This window comes from Stomoxys calcitrans, chromosome 1 (assembly GCF_963082655.1).
Source record: "Stomoxys calcitrans chromosome 1, idStoCalc2.1, whole genome shotgun sequence".
NCBI classification, from domain to species: domain Eukaryota; kingdom Metazoa; phylum Arthropoda; class Insecta; order Diptera; family Muscidae; genus Stomoxys; species Stomoxys calcitrans.
Genome location: NC_081552.1, coordinates 265798975 through 265823452, shown reverse-complemented (window position 1 = coordinate 265823452; position 24478 = coordinate 265798975). Strand labels below are relative to the sequence as shown.

At 45.8% G+C, this 24478-nt stretch overlaps 2 protein-coding genes across 7 annotated transcripts in view; both read right to left on the bottom strand.

Moving 5' to 3' along the window:
* The window catches only part of LOC106091469 (RNA-binding protein Musashi homolog Rbp6), a 1151181-nt gene that overhangs the window by 171318 nt on the left and 955385 nt on the right, over positions 1 to 24478 (bottom strand). The window lies entirely within an intron of this gene.
* LOC131994148 (uncharacterized) lies at positions 1691 to 10127 on the bottom strand. Its single transcript, XM_059360545.1, has 2 exons — positions 9346 to 10127; positions 1691 to 3522 (listed from the first exon to the last, which is right to left on the bottom strand). The coding sequence occupies exon 2, from the start codon at positions 3485 to 3487 to the stop codon at positions 2501 to 2503; it is 987 nt and encodes a 328-aa protein (XP_059216528.1). The 5' UTR covers positions 3488 to 3522; positions 9346 to 10127; the 3' UTR covers positions 1691 to 2500.

Sequence of the window (24478 nt, the reverse complement as noted above, 5' to 3'; positions counted from 1 at the left end):
ACAATTATCTCGAAAAGAGCAAAAAGGAAGAAAGGCAAAAACTCATCCAAATGTTTATGTTATGCATTCATGTGTGTGCTTCAACAATTGGGGCGTAGGAGTTGTTGTAAACATTGACCCCTAAACATGTGACTCTTCAATGCTAACTCTTCATCTGTCTTGAGTTTTGCTCTTGCCCAGCCCCACCGCCCATGGTTTTCCAGTTCCAAAACTGATGTTGACGACTGTTGATGCCACACGCTTTCGCTTCAGAATCACATCAAAAGATGATGGGAATGCCATACAGAGAGACAAAATAAACAAGAAGACAAATGTTGCTGCACCACTGCTACTGAACAACTGTTACAACCAGGAGCGATCCAACAACCTGTAACGACAGGTTTCCCCTCGTGTGCTGGGGTATAACTCGCGGGGAAGGGTCCGTCACAGAAATTTATATTTGCCGAGACTAGAGTAGAGAACACGGAGTCAGGTTTTGGGTTTTACAAATCTGTTTATTTAACTCAGGAAAAGTTCCTTAACGATTTAAACACTAAGGCCGAGACCTGGGATGGTTCTCTGTTGTGCCGAGCTAGGGGTACTTCGACGGTGGCTGCGCTCGTGAGACCTGGTACGGTTCTCTGGTGTGGGAACCCGGGTGTACTTCGATGGTGGCCGCGTCTGGGAGGCCTGGTACGGTTCTCGGTTGTATGAGACCTGGCCCGGTTCTCAGCTGTACGAATCCTGGTATGGTTCCCGGTTGTATGAGACCTGGTACGGTTCTCAGCTGTGAGCCCGGATGTCCCTGGACAGGGGCGTAAGAGGACTATGGCAACCCGCTCTGAGGAAGGGGTCCTGCTGGCGTGGACGATCGCAGTGCGAGATGGGTGAAGACCTGGACCGGTTCTTGCACCCTGGTGAGTGGCTTGGCGTGGGGTCCGCGAAGTGGGATCGTGGGACCGTCCGTCTTTCGTCAGTTATGTCCCTACCGTGCGGTGTCGGTCGGGGTCTATCGCTAACGCGGCGTACCCAATGTGGCGCAAAACAAACTGCCCACGGACGTTCGCGGTGTCGGCGGGAAACACGAGGCTAAAACGGTGCAGTGGCCACGAAAGTTCACTGGTTGCGGGAAAGTTTAACGAAGCGGTTACGTTGCAGTGACCACGAGAGTTCACTGTCTACGGGTCTCAGACAGCAAAGATTAACGAAGCATTTACGTTGCAGTGTCCACGAAAGTTCACTGTTTGCGGGAAGGTCTAACGAAGCGTCTACGGTGCGGGGACCACGAAAGTTCACTGGTTGCGGGGCTCAGACGGCAAAGATTAACGAAGCATTTACGTTGCAGTGACCACGAAAGTTCACTGTTTGCGGGAAGGTCCAACGAAGCGTCTACGGTGCAGTGACCACGAAAGTTCACTGTTTGCGGGGCTCAGACGGCAAAGATTAACGTAGCATTTACGTTGCAGTGACCACGGAAGTTCACTGTTGCGGGAAAGTTTAACGGAGTGGTTATGTTGCAGTGACCACGAAAGTTCACTGGTTGCGGGAAAGTCTAACGAAGCGGTTACGTTGCAGTGACCACGAAAGTTCGCTGTTTACGGGGCTCAGACGGCAAAGATTAACGATAATACACGGCTCTCGAACACTGTCACTTTAGTCTTTTGTCCATGTCACTTAGCACTTTCACTCTACTCACCGATATCTCCTTGGCTTCACACTCGTTGCTTCGCCTCCGACGGTGGACTTCTGATCTCCTTTGCCTGTTGCACCCCTCCTTTTATTCGTTCTCACTCATACCTGGTTTTCAAATTCACCACAGCAGCGATCATCCAACGCCAGGCATTCTCCCTTCAACCGTCCAATGTACATGCGTATGGTCGCTGTCGTTGCTGGCTGACCAACAATCATGTGGGGCCCTTGCCTATGTCAACCACATGTGCGTGTGTGTGTCCCTTGTTGTGGCTGGCTGACCAACGCATCAGCATAGCCCTTTGTCTATCCAACAGCCATGTGCATGCGTTTGTTCGTTGTCGTTGGTGGCTGCCTACCCATCCTGAGTGTCGCCGTGGTGTCTGGCTGCCGTGAATATCACTACCATTGGCTATGCTATTTTGTTTGTAGTCATACGGTAACTTGTTATGATCATTTTTGGAGCTAACTTGTAAACAAGTATGAGGGCCACTCATTCAGGCGGGAAATCACTGCCTGTTTCTTATTTTTTTTTTGGGAACAAAATGATAAGATGGTCATGGGCAAAACAATCGATACTGGCAAGGCGTACACACAGCGAATACACTGTGAGAAATTACCGATTAGTTACTACTACAAAGTACACTGAGAAAAATAATTCATTTAAATTAATTCATTAATTCAAATTCATTAACCCAAATTCATTTTAAATAATTCAACATAAAAAAAGGCAACACAGGTTAAACACGAATGGAGACGCCACTGAGTGTGGACGGAAACGAGCCAGCGACTTCCGTCATCACACTACTCCCCTCCTCCGGGAAGAGCTGGTTCATCTCGGCATTACGAACACCTTCCCTTGGCGGTTAACCATAATGCGGTAGCGGCGGCCGCAGATCTCCACTACCTTCTTGTACTGCCGATGCGGCACATGGAAGGCTAGGGCTACCCGGATGTGGCGTTGGAGGGCCGGCTGGACCTCGTCCGGCAAGCGCTCTTGGCAGTTGTAGGCGTAGTTCCGCTGTAGAGGTGGCGTCGGTACCACAATTGCGCTGGACAATCGTGCTGGTGGCGGGGTCGGGACCCGGGTCGCTGTCAAGCGTGGGTTTCGCCTGGACGTCGGCATCTCCGTCTCGGAAGCGGTCGAATCAACGTAACGCGGCGACGTCGACACAGCCGGTGCAGGTCCCATCACGCCTAGCTCCTCAGCTGATGACTCATCGGAACTCTGAGCTGGGGATACCTCGGGCGGCGGGGTCGGTGGATTTGAGGGTACGAACCTGAAGGGGCGCGGTAGCGAGTTTGGCAGTACCTCCTCGTCGGATGACAATTCCACAATTTGTATTACCTCCAGCGGGGGCGTCGGTGGACGTCTAGGTAGCAACCGGTATGGCCGCGTCTGTGTCGGCGGCCCCTCGGAGTCTGACGACAGGACGATTGTGTCCTGGATGGGTGCGGTCGGCCTACGCACTAGGGGTTCCACCAGCGGTCTCTGTGCCGGGGGTGTTGCTGGCCTCAGCCTGGGTTGCGCCTCACCGCTAGTTTGCCCCGGTGCCATGGCTGGCCTGGGTATTGGTCGCACCGCCACTACCGGGCGCGAGACGGGCTTGGTCACCATCCTCTCCAGCCTTACGTAGCACGGGGGTAGCTGCAACCGCTGTGGCCGAGGAGACTTCGAGGTCCGTCTGCGGGATTCTAGCGGGCGCCTTCTGCGGGGAATTGATCGGCCGGGGCCTCGGCTGCCTTGTGCAGTCTCTTGCTGTTGCCACTGCTGCTTGAAATAGGCCTTTGTTTTCACCGGGGTCTGTTCGGGATCCATGATTGGGTGCGGCGGTAACGCTGTAGGTGAAGTATCTAGAGACGGGCGAGAAGAGATTGGAGAGGTAATACTTAAGCAATGTTCTACCGTTCTTTTCGCGTTAGTGTGTTGGTCAACTTCGTCCGCTGTAGTAAGAGGTTTTATCTCGCTGAGATGGGCTGTTCGGACGTCTCCTTTGACACGTCCACGTACACTGACTATTACTGGGGACGGATAACTCAGAACCTCGTACGGGCCATCGTATTTTGGGGCGAGCTTCGCTGCAAAGCTATCGATGGCCTTGGACAGCGGGTGTTGCCGAACTAACACCAGGTCTCCTACTGCTGGTTTCCATGACCTTCGCCTCAGGTTGTAGTGTCTTCTTTGATCTTCCCCCGATCGTCCCAGCTGATTGCGTACAATCTTGAAGACTTCGCGAAGTTCCTTGGCTTTGTCGTTGGGGTCCTGCTTCCTTGTGCCAGTTCCAATGGCACATTCGTCGTACAAAGCGCTAGGCAAACGAGGTTCTCGACCCTGCACTAAATATGCGGGGCTGTAGCCAGTAGATTCGGATGTGCTCGTATTGACCGCGAGGTTTATCTCCGGTATGTGCTCATCCCATTTGTTGTGTTGATTTTTACAGAGCTGAGCTATCATAGTCTTCACGGTTCTATTGGCTCGTTCCGTGGGGTTCTCCTGCGGAGTGTATGGCGCGGTAAATTGTCTTCGCACACCGATCTCTTGCAGGTATTTTCCCAGTACTCGACTGGTAAACTGGCTGCCATTGTCGGTGATAAAGACTTTCGGAGTACCAAACCTACCAAGTATTCGCTCACGAAATGCCTTGACCACTCCCTCGACAGTTGCCTTCCGTTGTGGCACCAGCTCAACCCATTTGGAGAATCGGTCGATAAACACCAGCAACGTCGTGTTCCCATGCTTGGTTCTTGGGAGCGGGCCCACAAAATCGGCGCACACGGTTGCCCACGGCTCTTCTGGAATACTCAGTAACATTTCTCCTGCTGGTGCCCGCTGACTTGGTTTGTACCGTTGACAGGATTCGCAGCTCTTGACGAATTTCGATATATCCCGCAGCATTCCCGGCCAGTAGTACCGACTACATACCCGGCTGATTGTCTTCCGTACACCCAGATGACCTGCCGCTGGCTGACTATGATTCTCGTGGAGCACACGGGAACGTAGAGGGGTCGGGACGCAGAGTTTCCAAGGTGTGCAATCCACATCAGTGGGATGGCGGGTGATATGCCGATAGAGTTGGCCACCAACCAAGGAATAGTCGGGAAACTTTGCTGGGTTCTTTTGCATTTCGGCAAGTCGTGTCTTGATCCAGCAACAGTCTTCAGTGGTTTCCGCCACGGCTCTATGCAGAGTTTCGATGGGTTGACGGGACAGGGCATCTGCCACCACGTTGAGTCCTCCTTTACGGTACTTGATCGTATACGTATATTGCTGTAGCTCCAAAGCCCATCTAGCTAATCGGCCGGTTGGGTTGTCGATGGAGTTGAGCCACTTTAGCGCCAGATGATCGGTTAACACTTGGAACTGGTATCCTTCGAGATATGGCCTCATTTTCCTTATTCCCCACACGATAGCCAGGCATTCCTTTTCAGTTGCCGAGTAGTTCTTCTCGGCCGCATTCAGAGTTCGGCTGGCATAGGCAATAACCCGCTCACCTTCCTCGAACTCCTGGGTAAGTACTGCGCCAAGACCGTAGTCACTCGCATCGGTTTGCAGGAGGAACATCCGCCCGAAATCTGGACACGCTAGCACCGGCGCCTGGGTTAATTGCGCTTTCAAAAGTTCAAACACCGTTTGTTGTTCCTCTGTCCACCGCCAGTGTTTACCCTTCTTCAGGAGTGACGTCAGAGGATGTGCGGTCGTGGCAAACTCGGGGACAAATCGTCTGTACCACGAGACTACTCCCATGAATCGCCTTAACTCTTTCGGAGTCGTGGGCGCTTTCATTTCTTGTATTGCAGCTACTTTGTCTGGATCGGTATGTATGCCCTGTCCGCTGACCACGTGTCCAAGGTATTTCGTTTCTCGTTTAAAAAACTCACATTTTTCGGGATTAATGCGCAGATTGGCCGCCCGAAGTCGACGGAAAACTTCCTGCAAATTAGCCAGGTGCTCCTCCAGTGTTCTTCCAATGACAATAATATCGTCTAAATAGGCGAAGGCGAAGGGTTCGAGTTCAGGCCCGATTACACTGTCGAGGGCTCGTTGAAACGTTGCGGGCGCAGAATGCAGGCCAAATGGCATTACTCGCCACTGGAATAAGCCACGCCCCGCGACAGTAAAGGCCGTATATTTCTTGCTGTCTTCGTCGAGGGGTATCTGCCAATACCCGTCCTTCAAGTCCAAGCTACTGACGTACCTGGCTTCGCGCAAGCGGTCCAGGATTGAAGTAATACGTGGCAGCGGGTAGGCATCCGGATCGGACCTACTGTTCAGGTGGCGGAAGTCCATGCAGAGACGCCAGGTACCATTCCTCTTCTGGGCCAAGGTAATGGGCGAACTGTAGGCACTTCTGGACGGTTCGATAAATCCACTAGCTAGGAGTTCGTTAATCTTCGCATCAATTATGGCCTGCATGGCAGGGTTTCGTGCCGCATATCTTAGTTTAAAAGGCCGATCATCCGTCATTACGATGCGATGGGTGGCGGCTGTCGAGGGTCCATGAATATCGCGGAACTGTTGTAATTCTTCATCTAAGAAGGCTTGAATTCTTTCTTGGTCGTGATCGCTATGCTCACTCACCTGTCCATGCGTTAGGATCGACGGGCTTTCGGAGGTCCGGCGGCAAAGTGGATACGGCATTTCGCATGGGCAAACTACGCTGATCACCCGATTTTGTGCGGTGGTAGGAGCTGTATCTAATCCTGATCCCAGGGAAGAGAATATGCAGGACATGCCGGCCAGGGTGAGTCGCGCTCCAACTTTGGCGAGAAAGTCCAATCCTATGATTACTTCCTCTGTGGCATCCGGCATGACTAGGAGCCTGATTGGTACATGTTGGTTTCCCAGATCGATGTTGGCCTCTATTGCATGCTGCACCTGACGCTGGGAGCCGTCTGCCAGCAGCACTGTCGTTGTGTATGGGAGCTTTGGATGGAATTCCTCTATGGCCTGCGCAAATGATTCGCTGATAAAACAACAGGTTGCTCCGGTGTCAATAGTGGCCGCTGTGCGTCTATTCCCTATCCCGACGGTGGCCACCAGTCGGGTAGGCTCTACATGCAAAGTGGCATTCAATCGCGGGGGCTGGAGGTTGTATGGGGACCCGTCTCCCCCGGTTCTTGGCGGGTCCGGCTCTCGTTTCCCGGTGTTTTCCGACAGCAATGGATAGAGCGGATGCCGCGCCGTCCACAGTCCCAACAGAAGAGAACGGGCTCGTTTCGGCACTGAACTGCGAAGTGCCCATCTTGACCACAACGGCGGCACGCGGTGCGTGGGTTGATACGAGCGGCTTGGGGTTCATGAGTATCTTCCGGATCTATTCTTCGGTGCTGCTCTCGCGCCGGCGGCGTCAGTGCGGGCAGGCTCTCCAGGTCGTCAGCCATTTCCAACAAATCTTGTAGTGTGCGGAAATCACGTCTGCGGATGTACCATAAGTACTCTGGCAGGGCATTACGGAATATTCTTTCGACCTTTTGTTCCTCCGTGTAATTAGTATGCCTCATCAGGTTTTGCATGCTCAGCGAGTAGTTTTTGAACGACTCCCTTTGTTTTTGTCGTCGCTTGCGTATGTCGTCATCCAGTTGCTCGAAGAACCGGACTGGGAGAAAGAACCTTAGGAAGTCCGTTTTAAAGCTTCCCCAATTACGCCACGACCGATTATTATTCCGGTACCACACCAACGCTCGGTTTCGTAGCACCTCGGGCATCATCTTCGGGAGGACATTCATATCGGTGTCGAACATCTGCGAAAGCTCCTCTATTCGCTCGACAAATTCTAAGGGTTCCTTTTCCCCGTCGAAATGTACACCCCATTTCCGCACTTGATCCGCTACAGCACGAATATCGGTGGCGGGTGTCTGTGTCTGGGGCCGTGGATGTGTTTCTGTGTTTGCTGACTGGAGTCGCCAATATGTCTCTACGCTTGATTCACCATGTTCCGGGGCCGCACTCGGCATCGATGTGTAGTCGGTGGCTTGGCCTCCAGTCGGCGTCGGGTCGGTCGCCTCGGTAATAACGATTGCGGGATCCTTAGATGGGGTCGTATCCGTCTTGTTATCCCGTTTGGAAGATACGGTCTCATGTGTCGCTTGCAGCCCCAGAAGGCGTTTGAGGACGTCTTGGTCGTGCTGCCCACCTATGAATTGGCTAAAACGGCGCCGCAACTCATCGACGGTTCCACCGATTTCCAGGCCAAATTCGCTGAGGTAGTTTCCCAATTCCTCCTTCCGTAAGTTATAGACCCACGATGTGCGCAGTGTAGTTGTCATATTAAGGATTCAACTCGTTGTAGTGGTTGAATAAACAGATTGTGGTACTCCTTTCGCTAGTGCGGTTGTTTGTTTCTCTACTCAGGTCCCTGCTCGGGCGCCACTGTAACGACAGGTTTCCCCTCGTGTGCTGGGGTATAACTCGCGGGGAAGGGTCCGTCACAGAAATTTATATTTGCCGAGACTAGAGTAGAGAACACGGAGTCAGGTTTTGGTTTTACAAATCTGTTTATTTAACTCAGGAAAAGTTCCTTAACGATTTAAACACTAAGGCCGAGACCTGGGATGGTTCTCTGTTGTGCCGAGCTAGGGGTACTTCGACGGTGGCTGCGCTCGTGAGACCTGGTACGGTTCTCTGGTGTGGGAACCCGGGTGTACTTCGATGGTGGCCGCGTCTGGGAGGCCTGGTACGGTTCTCGGTTGTATGAGACCTGGCCCGGTTCTCAGCTGTACGAATCCTGGTATGGTTCCCGGTTGTATGAGACCTGGTACGGTTCTCAGCTGTGAGCCCGGATGTCCCTGGACAGGGGCGTAAGAGGACTATGGCAACCCGCTCTGAGGAAGGGGTCCTGCTGGCGTGGACGATCGCAGTGCGAGATGGGTGAAGACCTGGACCGGTTCTTGCACCCTGGTGAGTGGCTTGGCGTGGGGTCCGCGAAGTGGGATCGTGGGACCGTCCGTCTTTCGTCAGTTATGTCCCTACCGTGCGGTGTCGGTCGGGGTCTATCGCTAACGCGGCGTACCCAATGTGGCGCAAAACAAACTGCCCACGGACGTTCGCGGTGTCGGCGGGAAACACGAGGCTAAAACGGTGCAGTGGCCACGAAAGTTCACTGGTTGCGGGAAAGTTTAACGAAGCGGTTACGTTGCAGTGACCACGAGAGTTCACTGTCTACGGGTCTCAGACAGCAAAGATTAACGAAGCATTTACGTTGCAGTGTCCACGAAAGTTCACTGTTTGCGGGAAGGTCTAACGAAGCGTCTACGGTGCGGGGACCACGAAAGTTCACTGGTTGCGGGGCTCAGACGGCAAAGATTAACGAAGCATTTACGTTGCAGTGACCACGAAAGTTCACTGTTTGCGGGAAGGTCCAACGAAGCGTCTACGGTGCAGTGACCACGAAAGTTCACTGTTTGCGGGGCTCAGACGGCAAAGATTAACGTAGCATTTACGTTGCAGTGACCACGGAAGTTCACTGTTGCGGGAAAGTTTAACGGAGTGGTTATGTTGCAGTGACCACGAAAGTTCACTGGTTGCGGGAAAGTCTAACGAAGCGGTTACGTTGCAGTGACCACGAAAGTTCGCTGTTTACGGGGCTCAGACGGCAAAGATTAACGATAATACACGGCTCTCGAACACTGTCACTTTAGTCTTTTGTCCATGTCACTTAGCACTTTCACTCTACTCACCGATATCTCCTTGGCTTCACACTCGTTGCTTCGCCTCCGACGGTGGACTTCTGATCTCCTTTGCCTGTTGCACCCCTCCTTTTATTCGTTCTCACTCATACCTGGTTTTCAAATTCACCACAGCAGCGATCATCCAACGCCAGGCATTCTCCCTTCAACCGTCCAATGTACATGCGTATGGTCGCTGTCGTTGCTGGCTGACCAACAATCATGTGGGGCCCTTGCCTATGTCAACCACATGTGCGTGTGTGTGTCCCTTGTTGTGGCTGGCTGACCAACGCATCAGCATAGCCCTTTGTCTATCCAACAGCCATGTGCATGCGTTTGTTCGTTGTCGTTGGTGGCTGCCTACCCATCCTGAGTGTCGCCGTGGTGTCTGGCTGCCGTGAATATCACTACCATTGGCTATGCTATTTTGTTTGTAGTCATACGGTAACTTGTTATGATCATTTTTGGAGCTAACTTGTAAACAAGTATGAGGGCCACTCATTCAGGCGGGAAATCACTGCCTGTTTCTTATTTTTTTTTTGGGAACAAAATGATAAGATGGTCATGGGCAAAACAATCGATACTGGCAAGGCGTACACACAGCGAATACACTGTGAGAAATTACCGATTAGTTACTACTACAAAGTACACTGAGAAAAATAATTCATTTAAATTAATTCATTAATTCAAATTCATTAACCCAAATTCATTTTAAATAATTCAACATAAAAAAAGGCAACACAGGTTAAACACGAATGGAGACGCCACTGAGTGTGGACGGAAACGAGCCAGCGACTTCCGTCATCACAAACCATTGTTGTCAACTACGTTTAATTTTTTTTCTTCGTTTCTTCTTTTTTTTGTTTTTAATTAAAAAAGGGATTTTTCAACATAATCCCCCAGATGAAACTTCTAACATTCACCGACGACGTTGGTGGCGTCGAACTGGCAAACATCATCAAACAAAAACTGCAGAAGTGTTCCATCCTGCCATTGCCAATGCTTGCCAGAGATAGACAGACCTCTGAGGGATTGCCTTGAAAAGTGTGTGTATGTCGTTGTTGCATGGGTAAGAGTAGTGGTGGTGGTGGTGGTGGTGATACCCGGTGGCACCAGTGGGAGAGCAGAAGATGAGATAAATATCAATTTGTGGTTTTTGTGGACACCCGCATTTGAAAAACGTTCAGACAATACTGTCAGTTCGATATGACCATAACATAAAGCCTTTAGTTTGATTATTCGAACTCAAATGCACATTTACACACACACATACACTGGCTTACAGGTTCAAGTACCCTGCAAACATTTTTCATATTTTTGAAGAGCGTTCGTCCCCGCAATGAATAAACCCATCATCTGGTAGATTTTTAGGTTACTGCTCTTCCGTATTAGTCGTGAAACACTCTTCGGGGATATCATTGAACAATTCATTGCGTGTGCGAAACTTTTGCAACTCTTCGGGACGATTCTCTTACAACTCATTGCGTTTATGTCGTCAGTATGAGTTGCGAAACACTCTTCTAGCTTAGGTTAGGTAAGAGTGGCAGTCAATTTTAAGTCCATTGTGATACCAGAGTAGCGACAGACCAAGGCTTCTGTGTAATATTTCAGTTCATTCGGATAAGAATTGAGCCTTGTAGGGGCTCAAGAAGCAAAATCGGGAGATAGGTTTATATGGGAGCTGTATCAAGCTATTGATCGATTCAGACCATATTAGATACGTATGTTGAAAGTCATGAACGAAGTCGTTGCACAAAATTTCTGCCAAATCGGATGAAAATTGCGCCCTCTAGAGGCTCAAGAAGCCAAGATCCAAGATCGGCTTATATGGCAGCTATACCAGATTATGAACCAATTTGAGTCATACTAAACACAGTTGTTGGAAATAACACCAGAACACTACGTGCAAAATCAAATGAGAATCGGATGAGAATTTCGCCCTCTAGAGGCTCAAGAAGTCAAGATCCCAGATCGGTTTATATGGCAGCTTTATCAGGTTTTATACCGATTTGCGCCATACTTAGCACAGTTATTGGAAGTCATAATAAAACACCTCATGCAAAATTTCAGCCAAATCGGATGAGAATTGCGCCCTCTGGCGGCTCAAGAAGTCAAGACCCAAGATCGGTTCATATGGTAGCTATACCAGGTTATAAAGCGATTTGAATCATACTAAACACAGATGTTGGAAGTGATAACAAAACACTACGTGAAAAATTTCAGGCAAATGGGATGAGAATTGCGCCCTCTAGAGGCTTAAGAAGTTAAGACCCAAGATCGGTTTATATGGCAGCTTTATCAGGTTATATACCGATTTGCGCCATACTTAGCACAGTTATTGGAAGTCATAATAAAACACCTCATGCTAAATTTCAGCCAAGTCGGATGAGAATTGCGCCATCTAGAGGCTCAAGAAGCCAAGATCCAAGATCGGTTTATATGTAAATGACACCAGAACACTACGTGCAAAATTTCAGTCAAATCGGACAAGAATTGCGCCCTCTAGAGGCTCAAGAAGTCAGGACCCATAATCGGTTTACATGGCAGCTACATCAAAACATGAACCGATTTGAACTATACTTAGCAAAGTTGTTGAAAGTGATACCAATACTAACAAAATTTCAGTTCAATCGGACGAGAATTGCGCCCTCTAAAGGCTCAAGAAGTCAAGACCCAAGATCGGTTTATATGGCATCTATACCAAAGCAGGAACCGATTTGGCCCATTTACAATCCCAATCGACCTACACTAATAAAAAGTATTTGTGCAAAATTTCAAGCGAATATTCGTCCAGGCGAGTACTGCGCGACTCTTCTAAAAGCGTATTTTATTAATTTTCCATTCATTTATTACTCGTCCACACGATTTTTGCGCGATTCTTAGATCTTCCAAGACTCTTCTGAATTACTCGTTTTCAACTTATATGGAAGATTCGAGGAACTCACTGCCACAAAAGTCGTCTTGTGGACGCAACTCTTTAGAACGGGGGAGTCGTCTACGACTCTTACATGAACTCGTCTGCGATCGTAACTTTCATCTAAAAGATTCGAAGAAAATTATTTGAGGATCAAAAATGTTTGTAGGGTATGTGGACACAATACCAAAATGAAATGAGCACAGTGGCTGGTCAGTGAAGTGGGCAATTTAAGCAGTAACTTTGCGGTAGTAACATAAAATATTTCAATATTTTAATATTCATTGTTTATTATACCCACCACCGAAAGATGGGAGTATATTCATTTTGTCATTCCGTTTGCAACACATCGAAATATCCATTTCTGACCCCTATAACGAATATATATTCTTGATCAGCGATCTAGCCATGCCCATCCGTCTGTCCTTCTGTCTATTGAAATCACGCAATAGTCTTTAAAAATAGAGATATTGATCTGAAACTTTGCACAGATTCTTTTTTTTTGTCCATAGGCAGGCTAAGTTTGAAGATGGGCAATATCGGTCTATATCTTGATATAGCCCCCATATAGACCGATCCGCCGATCAAGGGTCTTAGGCCCATAAAAGACACATTTATTATCCGATTTTGCTGAAATTTGGGTCAGTAAGTTGTATTAGGCCAGTCGACATCTTTCTTCAATTTGGCCCAGATCGGTCCAGATTTGGATATAGCTGTCATATAGACCGGATTTAAGGTTTTGGGTCCATAAAAGCCACATTTATTGTCCGATCAATAGTTGTGCTTACTATGTTTCAAATCAGTTTATAACCTAATACAGCTTCCATTTAATCCGATTTCGCATCTAGACTTCTTGAGCCGATAGAGGGCGCAATTATAATCCGATTTGGCTGAAGTTAAGCACGAAGTTTTTTGGTTTGACCATCACTAATTGTGCTTAGTATGGACCAAATCGGTTCATAACCTGATATAGCTCCCACATAAACCGATTTCGCATCTAGAATTCTTGAGCCGATAGAGGGCGCAATTATTATCCGATTTGGCACAAATTTAGCATAAAAAGTTTTGGTTTGACCATCAGTAATTGTGTTAATTATGGTCCAAATCGGTTCATAACCTGATATAGCTCCCATATAATCCGATTTCGGCTCCTGACTTCTTGATCCGCTAGAGGGCGCAATTATTATCCAATTTGGCTGAAATTTAGCATTAGGTGTTTGGGTTTGACCATCAATAATTGTGCTAAGTATGGTCCAAATTGGTTCATAACCTGCTATACTTCCCATAAAAACCGATTTAGGAATTTGACCTCTTGAGTCGATAGAGGGCGCTATTATTATCCGATTTGGCTGAAATTTAGCATGAAGTTTTTTGGTTTGACCATCAATAGTTGTGCTAAGTATGGTCCAAATCAGTTCATAACCTGATATAGCTCCCACATAAACCGATTTCGGATCTAGACTTCTTGAGCCGATAGAGGGCGCAATTATTAACCGATCTGGCTGAAATTTAGCATTAGGTGTTTGGGTTTGACCATTAATAATTGTGGTAAGTATGGTCCAAATTGGTTTATAACCTGTTATAGCTCCCATATAATCTGATTTCGGATCTTGACTTCATGATCCGCTAGAGGGCGCAAATATTATCCGATTTGGCTGAAATTTAGCATGAAGTTTTTTGGTTTGATCATCACTAATTGTGCTAAGTATGGTACAAATCAGTTCATAACCTGATATAGCTCCCACATAAACCGATTTTGGATCTTGAATTCTTGAGTCGCTAGAGGGAGCATGTATTACCATTAGGTGTTTGGGTTTGACCATCAATAATTGTGCTAATTATGGTCCAATCGCTTCATAACCCGATATAGCTCCCATATAATCCGATTTTGGATCTGGACTTCTTGATCCGCTAGAGGGCGCAATTATTAAACGATTTGGCAGAAATTTTGCATGAAGTGTTTTGGTTTGACCATCAATAATTGTGCAAAGTATGGTCCAAATCAGTTCATAACATGATATAGCTCCCATATAATCCAATTTCGGATCTGGACTTCTTGATCCGTTAATACTTCTTGTTTTTTAATACTTGCCATAAACAAATTATTCTCCAATAAGGAATTCCAATAAGGAATTATCCGCACCTATTACGCATTGAACGAATACTCGCATTGCCAATAGTTTTAAAATTAGCCAGAAACACTTTTAGCCATCCCTCTTCAATGACCAAAGACTGTTGTGGTTTGCCCGTATCTCTGTGTAACAGCACCTATGAAGCAAGTCTTCATTAGTCCAAAAAGGATTTGAAAAACAATTATGGCCAAGCTGCTTTTTTGGTATCCCTGAGTGTGAGTGTGTGTGTGTGTATGTGTGTGAGTGTTGCTGCAAATACTCATGTGTGGCTGTGGCTCTTATCTCAGGGATGAGACTACTAAAATATGTATGCAAACACCTAAGCATACATAGGACATTTTCAATATGGCCAAATGTTTGTGTCCTAAAATGGCTGTGATGGCTAAGTTTCCTGATACTATGGCTTCCATCTCTATATACCTTTTACTGCGGACCATTTGGCTGAGTGTGTGTGTGCCTTTGTATTTATGTAAATCAATGCTTTTTAGCATCTTAAGTTCAGAAACGAAACAGATTTAATTTAAATTCATTTCGAAAAAGCTCTCAGACTCTTATGCCGATCTTCCTGCTTATGGTGTCGGCCAACACACAATCACATACCCGTCTCACAACCATTGATACAGATGTTTGTACACCCCCCAACTGGAGGGGTTTCCAAGCAATCGACCACTAAAGCGCCTCAGTTTAGCTCAGCTCAGCTCAGTTCAGTTCAGGTGTGAGTGGTTTGTGAATGCAGATGCCATATCCGAGTGCAGCTTAGTGGCGTGAAGAGTCTTTAGTGCCACATCATAGCCATATATTAAAATTTTAGGCTTCTCCCACTTGGGGAGTTTGGCTGGTTGGCGAAGCATAGGCATAGGTGTTATTACTTGGCGATGTCCGTCTAGTTTGGCTATGCTGGGCACGTTTGGTTTACTCACAGATAAAAATCCTCTGTGTGTAGAGATTTGCTGGAAATTTTCGTTTTCATTTCTACGGGGATTCTTTTGGAAGTTTGTTAGCTGCTGTTGTAAGTGTTGCTATTTCTAGCTCTTCATCCCAAGCTCGAGCAAAGCAAAAAAGGTGCGGTTAGGTGTTATGAAAATTTAGATAGAATTTTTCAAAATTCGAAGTGCAAACTTGGTTGGAATAATTTACTGTGTCGAAGAAGAGTTGCTTGGAGGAGAGCAAACGAACGAGTGAAGGAACGTTGCAGGGAAGCAAAAGATTAAAATACACTTACAAATTGAATTAAAGTAGAGAAATCCTTGTGGCGTTGTTTATAAATACTCCCCCACACACTCATATACATACGAGCAAGCTATCACCTGCACTGAATTTAAAATTTCTGAGGCTTACAAAGCCACAAGATCTGTCACGAATGACAGTAGTTGGTTGCTTGTCTTGGCTAAAGAAAATTCATTTGGAGAATAAACTGAAAACTAATGAGAATTGTTTTTTTGTTTGTTTTTGGATGAGACTTTACATGTGTCTAAGCTGTCATGCTACAATTTAATTTTAAAACTGTATTTTGGGGATAGTAATGGTTGTGAATGGCAGAATTTTCAATAATTCAACATAGGAGGCCGTTGTAGTGCAGAGGTAAGTATGTCCGTTGGGTTCAAATCCTGGCGAGCAAATCAGAAACAATTTTCAGTGGAGTTTATCTCCTGATGATGCTGGCGACATTTGTGAGGGATGTCGCCCGCTCATAATATTGTCTACAAGGCACCAAAAGAATTTCAGCAAAATAGTGTGATTACGTTATATCTTGCTGGAATCACAACCGGTTATCGTTAGCGAACTTAAATACCTCAAAGTGAACAAAATGTTTTTGTGTCGTGTCCTAAATCGTTTTAATAACACTAGTAGCGTTGTTTGTAGTGTCAATCAAATGGCTAGAAATTTCAAAAATTTTTCTTTAAAATATACAAAAGATATTGAAAAGCTCAAAGTAAAGCCTTTCAAATTCTAAAAGGCACACGATTTTACTTCAGAGCAAAAACATTTTACTCTTGAAAGAGTTAAGAATTTGCTGTGCTTGCACGAAAGTGGTGAATTTCTAAACATTGTGTTGACCGATGAGAAAAATTTTTGAATTGAGCAATTCCCAAAATTATTGTGGTTATTGAGCGCACATAGGAGAATATGAGCCTTAGAACGGCTACCCGTAGAATATTTCCATCACAAATGATGCTATGGGCACCACCGATGGCCGCTCTCCAATCATTTTCATCGATCCTAGCGTCGAAATAAATATGACTATTACATTTTGGAAGCTGCTTTGGAGCTGCGCAAACATTTCGGCTGTAAACCATGGACGTAGCAAAAAGACTCCTCATCACTATAAAAAGCAGATGTAAACCAAGAATTGCTAAAAAAGTTTGTTTCTGCACTTCATATGGGGTCCACACAGTGCCTGTGTGCACATCATATGCCAATCTAATGGAATTTTATATTTGGGCCAATTTGAGGGCAAACAAGTAAAAAGGCGTTAAGCTCGGCCGGGCCGAACTTTGGATACCCACCACCTCGGGTATATATGTAAACCAGCTTTCCTCAAAATCCAGAGGAAATTGCATACCTTATGTCCCATAGCAGTTTTATCGAAATATGATCCGATTTGGATCAAATACTAATAAGTACAGTAGCTATATCTAAACTTAAACCGATCTAAACCATATACGACACGGATGTCGAAAAGCCTAACCTAAGTCACTGTGTTCAATTTCAGTGAAATAGGATTATAAATGCGCCTTTTATGGGGCCAAGATTTTGAATCGAGAGATCGGCCGATATGGCAGCTATATCCAAATCTGAACCGATCTGGGTCAAATTGAAGGAGGATGTCGAAGGGCCTAACGTAGCTCATGGTCTTAAATTTCGGCGAGATCGGATAATAAATGCGCCTTTTATGGGCCCAAGACCTTAAATCGAGATATCGATCTATATGGTAGCTATATCCAAATCTGGACCGATCTGTGCCATATTCCGAGAAGATATCGAGGGGCCTAATTTAACTCTTTGTACTAAATTTCAGCGACATCGGACAATAAATGTGCCTTTTATGAGCCCACAATCTTAAATCGGCAGATCGGTCTATATGGCAGCTGTATCCAAATCTGGACCGATCTGGGTCAAATTGAGGGAGGATGTCGAAGGGTCTAACGTAGCTCATGGTCTTAAATTTCGGCGAGATCGGATAATAAATGCGCTTTTTATACGGCCAAGACTTAAAATCGAGAAATCGGTCTATATGGCAGCTATATCCAAATCTGGACCGATCTGTGCCATATTCCGAGAAGATATCGTGGGGCCTAATTAAACTCTTTGTACCAAATTTCAGCAAAATCGGACAATAAATGCGCCTTTTATGAGCTCACAATCTTAAATCGGCAGATCGATCTATATGGCAGCTGTATCCAAATCTGGACCGATCTAAGCCAAATTGAAGAAGAATGTCGAAAGGCCTAACACAACTCACTGTCCCAAATTTCGGCGACATCGGACAATAAATGCGCCTTTTATGGCCCCAAAACCTTAAATCGAGAGATCGGTCTATATGGCAGCTATATCCAAATCCGAACCGATCTAAGCCAAATTGGAGAAGAATGTCGAAAGGCCCAACACAACTAACTGTCCCAAATTTCGGCGACATCGGACAATAAATGCGCCGTTTATGGGCCCAAGACCTTATATTGAGAGATCGGTCTATATGGCAGCTGTATCCAAATCTGGACCGATCTGTGCCATATTGCAGAAGTATATCAGGGGGCCTAACTTAACTCACTGCCTCAAATTTCGGCGAGATCGGACAAAAAATGCGCCTTTTATGGCCCCAAAACCTTAAATCGAGAGATCGGTCTATATGGCAGCTGTATCCAAATGTGGACCGATCTGTGCCATATTGCAGAAGTATATCAGGGGGCCTAACTTAACTCACTGCCTCAAATTTCGGCGAGATCGGGCAATAAATGCGCCTTTTATGGGTCCAAGACCTTAAATCGAGAGATCGGTCTATATGGCAGCTATATTCAAATCTGGACCGATCTGGGCCAAATTGAAGAAAGATTTCGACTGGCCCAACACATTTCACTGTCTCAATTTTTTTTGAAAATCGGACAATAAATGCGAGGTTTATGGGCCCAAGACCTTATATCGGGAGATCGGTCTTTATGGCAGCTGTATCTAAATCTGAACCGATTTCTATGAAATTCACCGGTAACACCAAGAGACATAAGAAAATGCAGTGTCTGTTGCGCTCTTTTATTTTGATCTTTAAAATCTGTTCATGATTTTTCGAACATCTCTCAGCTCGAGATCACATGCAATGATTTCTATTCAAAGAACAGCATAGCATAGAACTTATAAAAGTTGATAAAAGTGTGTGTGTTAGTCGGAAAACCAATTTCGTTAAAGAGTTTCCGAAAACTTCATACCTTATTAAGTAACAAGCTATCTTCTGAAAAAGAACATTTAATGGATTCCTTGTAAATCTTGTCATCCTTTTTGTTATCCAACAACCATTTACGGGTTTTTATTTTTAGCTAACCAGTAAATTTGTTTATCTTTTACTTTGCTGCTGGCATTCTGGACTTGCACTAATTTTCCTTTTAATTTTCGTTTTTTTTTTTCTTATTTTAGTTCCCATTTCATAATTCCATTAAAAAGTCTCATTGACAATTTGGCTTAAAGCCCACAAACGATTTTAAGACATGCATTTCAGTTGAAACTAAAGGCCAACAACACACACACACACACACACCCACACAAAAAAGCTTGCAACATCATTTAAAGGATTTAAGATTGCATTAGGGGGTATAGGGCGAAGTAGAGAGGGGGGGGGGGGGGGGGAGGCGTAGATGGTTTGTTGTCTGAGGCCAGGCAATCTGAAAATGACATGACTCCTACATGAGCCAACCAGAGCTGCTCATAATAATTTTAACAAGATATGAGCATACAACATGAGAATCCCTACAAACATGCACACACTCTGACGCTCTCATACACAGCACAGCACAGCACAGAGCAGTGCTCATGCTGCCCATGCTGCAGAGTAGAATGGAGGAATATCGTTGTACCGGAAACCGGAAGGCAAGGCAAGTAAGCCTTGCAGATATGGACATATACGCGCATTTTTTGGTGTTTAAATATGTGCATAACCATATGAATGAATATGTGTGTGCTGGCTTGTGCTCTCTCTCTCTCTCTCTCTCACACTTTTTCTCTCTTGTGTATGTCTATATGTGTATGTGATTCATAAATGTATGAATGAGTGAATAAATGTTAACAGTCTGCCTTGGGTATTGGGGGGAAATGAAGATGGCAGCACGTTGCAAAGGCCGCCACTGTTACGGCAACTTTTTAAAATGCAAAAAATAATCCCGAAAACTGACTCCTCTCAAACTGTTTGCTGGCTTATTGCCTTTTTGGCCCAACATGTGAATAATAGTAAAAGATCAGAGTTACATGGAGGCCGTTGCTACTGCTGCAGCCTCGTCAGCTAAAAAATTGAAATCTTGAATAATTAAAGAGTCGAGTGTTCTTCAGTTGGGCATTCACGATGCGTTGCGTTTTTGAGCGATAGCATTGCAAAAAGGGGTCACCAATTTTCCTACTCCCTTGCTCTTCTCTATGTGTCTGGTGTAAGGATATCGTCCACTCTTTGCTGTTTGCATTGTGCTGTTTTAAATGTTTTCCCTGATATGGAGCATGGAGTATGCTCAGCCTTGTTTCTTTAATTTCTTGGCCGAATTTTTTCGTTTTCTTCTGCTTATGAGGCAAAAAAAAAAAAAAAAAAATCAATTTACCTGCACCCAAAGCATTGATGATGATTACGCTTGCCTATGATGCGCAAAGAGGGCTCGTTTAATAAGTCAAGAAGAAATTGACTTAAATAATTTTGATTAGATTAAAAGTTTAAAAATCAACCCAAGCCCGGCAAGGCAAGTTATGCGACACCAAAGGCCTACAGACCCATAAGCCTTACATCCTTTCTTCTCAAAACCATGGAACGTATTGTGGACACCATGATAAAGAGTATGATATGCAGCGAATTGCTCCAATACAAAGAGCAAGCCTATGTCAAGGGAAGGTCGGTGGAGGCTGCCCTGCACGAGGTTGTGCATAAAATAGAAGAAACCTTCAATGCCTAAAAAGTTAAACACTGGCGCTATGCATTGCCATCGAGGGGGCTTTGAACAATGTGCGGAGCGACATACTGATCCAATCCTTAGACCCGGTCCTTAGAGACTGTATAAGGAACAGGTGGATAAATTGTGTGTCGCATGGCATAAAATAAGAAAGTGGCACAGGCCACGCCACAGGGGGGCATTTTATTGCCACTCCTATCTGTGACCACCATAAATGACCTATTACGGATGCTGACTGAAGAGGGATTTGAACCCGACGATGGTATAATACTTCGAAGGGGTATGGATCCCAACGAGTTATGCAGAAGGCCGAAAGGGTCTTGCATATGGCATATGACTGGGCTAGACCCAGAGGTCTCATTGTTAACCCAACAAAGACTGACGAAGGTGGGCCAATTTAACGCACCACATTTCCTCAATAAGACGATTTCGATATCTGACAAGGTCAAATACTTAGGTGTGATCTTGGACAGGAAACTGGAGTCACATTCAGCAGCGTACTGAGAAGGCTCACAGATTTTGGGCACTATGTAGACGGGCCGTAGATTCGAAATGGGACCTGAATCTGAGGATAGTTCACTGGCTCTACAGGAGTGTGAGGCCACCGTAGCTCAGAGGTTAGCATGTCCGCCTATGATGCTGAACACCTGGGTTCGAATCCTGGCGAGACCATCAGAAAAAATTTTTCTGCGGTGGTTTTCCCCTCCTAATGCTGGCAACATTTGTGAGGTACTATGCCATGTGAAACTTCTCTCCAAAGAGGTGTCGCACAGTGGTACGTCGTTTGGACTCGGCTATAAAAAGGAGACCCTTATCATTGAGCTTAAACTTGAATCGGACTGCAATCGTTGTTATGTGAGAAGTTTGCCCCTTTTCCTTAGTGGAATGTTCATGGGCAAAATTTGCAATTTTACAGGAGTGTGATTAGACCGTTACTTAATTACGTCTCAGTAGTTTGATGGACTGCTATGGAGAAAAAGTTCAGCTTAAGGATAATACAACAGTTTCAGCGAACATGTTGTAGGCGGAGCGTTGAGGACCACGCCCATTGGGGCACTGGAGGCTATTCTAGATATCCCACCCATTGACATACAGATACAGATTAAGGCAGCCTCTGCGGCTATGAGATTTAAGGTGATGGGAGAAATGGGGCCTAAATGCGAGGATAGTTCACTGGCACTCCACTTAAGGCGATGGGAGAATGGGCTCTGGATAGGACCTGTTCATACCATGACGGTATATAATCAAGGGGACGATAGGAAACCTGTAAGGAGTGGAAAAGGTTTCCGATCGTGAGATGACACTTGAGTTCGAGCGCAAGGCACTGCTGCCAGCGGGGCAGCCTTGAATTGACGGAACCCTGGTTTTGCCATCTGGAGGATCATGCTATACAGGACAGAGTAGGCCTGGGGGTCTACATTGAAAACCCAGAGACTGAGATTTGTTTTAGATTGCCTGACCATAATGCAGTGCTGAAGATAGCGATTGGGGCGATCACGAAATGCGTGAGGTGGTATAGTGTTAAAGCGAAGACGTCGAATATGAACTTCTTTACGGAAAGTAAACAGGCCATAAGAACTAAAATAACCAGGACGGTAAGGTCACGAACAGTCGTGGAATGTAAGAAGGAGATTAACGCTTTCATCGTTTGGTTGCCGGGCCATAGCGGAATAACTGGGAATGAGAAAGCACACGATTTGGCAGTAAAGGCCAGAAAGGTGCCGTCAATAAACTTGGTTAACCCGAAGCCGGAGGCCACCATAGCGCAGAGGTTAGGTTAGCATGTCATCTTATGACGCTGAACAACACCTGGGTTCGAATCCTGGCGAGAACATCAGAAAAAATTTTCGGCTGTGGTTTCCCCCTTCTAATGCTGACAACATTTGTGAGGTACTATGCCATGTAAAACTTCTCTCCAAAGAGGTGTCGCACTGCGGCACTCCATTCGAACTCGGCTATAAAAGGGAGGCCCTTTCTCATTGAGCTTAAACTTGAATCGAACTGCACTCATTGACATGTGAGAAGTTTACCCCTGTTCCTTAGTGGAATGTTCATGGGCAAAATTTGCAATTTAACCAGAAGCCCTTCGGGTTCGAAGTAGTCCGAGTGAAGGGTGTGGGTGACGAATGTTCCCTGTTCCTTAGTGGAATGTTCATGGGAAGCCCTTCGGTTCGACGCAGTCCAGGCCATGCCAGTATAGCTGGAAATGTGAAAGCACACGATTTGGCAGTAAAGGCCAGAAAATTGCCGTCAATAAACTTGGTTAACCCGAAGACGGAGGCCACTATAACGCAGAGGTTAGCATGTCCACCTATGACGCCGAACGCCTGGGTTCGAATCCTGGCGAGACCATAAGAAAAAATTTTCAGTTGTGGTTTTCCCTCCTAATGTTGACAACATTTGTGAGGTACTATGCCATGTAAAACTTTTCTCCAAAGAGGTGTCGCACGCCATTCGGACTCGGAGGCCCCTTATCATTGAGCATTAAACTTGAATCGGACTGCACTCATTGATTCCTTAGTGGAATTTTCATGGGCAAAATTTGCAATTTAACCCGAAGCCCTTCGGGTTCGAAGCAGTCCGAGTAAAGTGCGTGGGCGTGCGTATGTAACTCTGTGGTACAGCAAAACGGTCGGTAGGATGGCGAAAATCCTATGCGAAGATCCAGATCGTCAGAAGACGAGGCTATTACTGAAAGGAAGTAAGGAGGTCAGTATAGCTTATGGTAACGGGGCACATAGGACTACAGGTTCACTTATATAAAATCGGTGAGGCAAGCGATAGAATGTGTAGGGCATGCGGGGAATATGAAAAGACGTTGAAGTATTTCCCATGTCATTAGCCGGCTTCCGCTGCTAACAGATACCGGCACTTAGGTGGGGACATAATACCAGACTTGAACCATCTTAGGGGGGGTGGCATGGGCAATAATTAAGTATTTTCTAAGTAGCATGGATTAGAAATGAAACAAAATATTCAATTGGAGATTGTATATCTTTTTCGATCGTATCACTGTTAATTTGGACTGATATGTTACTTGATTACATAATAAATGAATCCAATTAATTATCAAAGGGAAACATTACCAATTATGTTTCAACAAAATGATGATAGTAGGAGAATTCCCGTTACAAATACTACTACCTTTAATATCCACTAATGATATCTCCACTTCACCTTAACTTAACAGGTCAACCCTCCGGAATCAAATTTCTTACTCACTGCCACTGCCAGACGACATATGAAGGAAGCAAAAACATGCTGGTTGTTACAGTTTGCCCAATGCCAAAGTTGTTGTTGGCAATGTTAAACTTAAACTTGTTATTGCCAATGTTCCTGTTGTCGTTGTTGTTGGTGCTGCATGGCAATGTTGGTGGTGGATGTGAGGGCTGATGCTGCGACGACGGGTGATGTTGCTCTTCGTTTAACTTTCATGAAATTATAATTTGGTTTGTAATATGAATCGCTTCTTACGTTATATACTCCACTCCTATGGTCTGATTTCAGTTTTTGGTTGCTCTGCATGGTTTACTCCCACTCCCTGGTCCTCCAAGGAGTCGAAGAGCATGCCAAAGGTTTTGGCCTTCACTCTCATGGTAGACCGAAGCTAGCAAACTACAGAAACAGACACTCACACCGGAACTAACAGCATGCAAGAGTGAGTGTAGAGCATAAAACATTCATTGAAAATATTTTAATTAATGAAAAAGCTTTCGCAGAAGCTGTACTGGCAATCTACTACCTACTACAACCATGGAGGGCAGCACTCAGTTAGCAACTATGAGTGTTGGCTGTACTCCACTCTTTGCATTGGCCAAATTTGGGATCTCATCAGATACGAGTATGAATTTAAAGTTGTTGTTTTCAAGACACAAAACTTTTCTTATACTTGGAGTCCTTGCCTCCCAAGTTCCTTGTGGCCAAGGAACTTTAGTTTAGTGTCTTGATTTTGCCCCCTTGTTTCTCTT

Excerpts from the sequence above, each read along its gene's own strand:
- LOC131994148 (XM_059360545.1), bottom strand. The coding sequence starts at position 3,487 with ATGGATCCCGAACAGACCCCGGTGAAAACAAAGGCCTATTTCAAGCAG.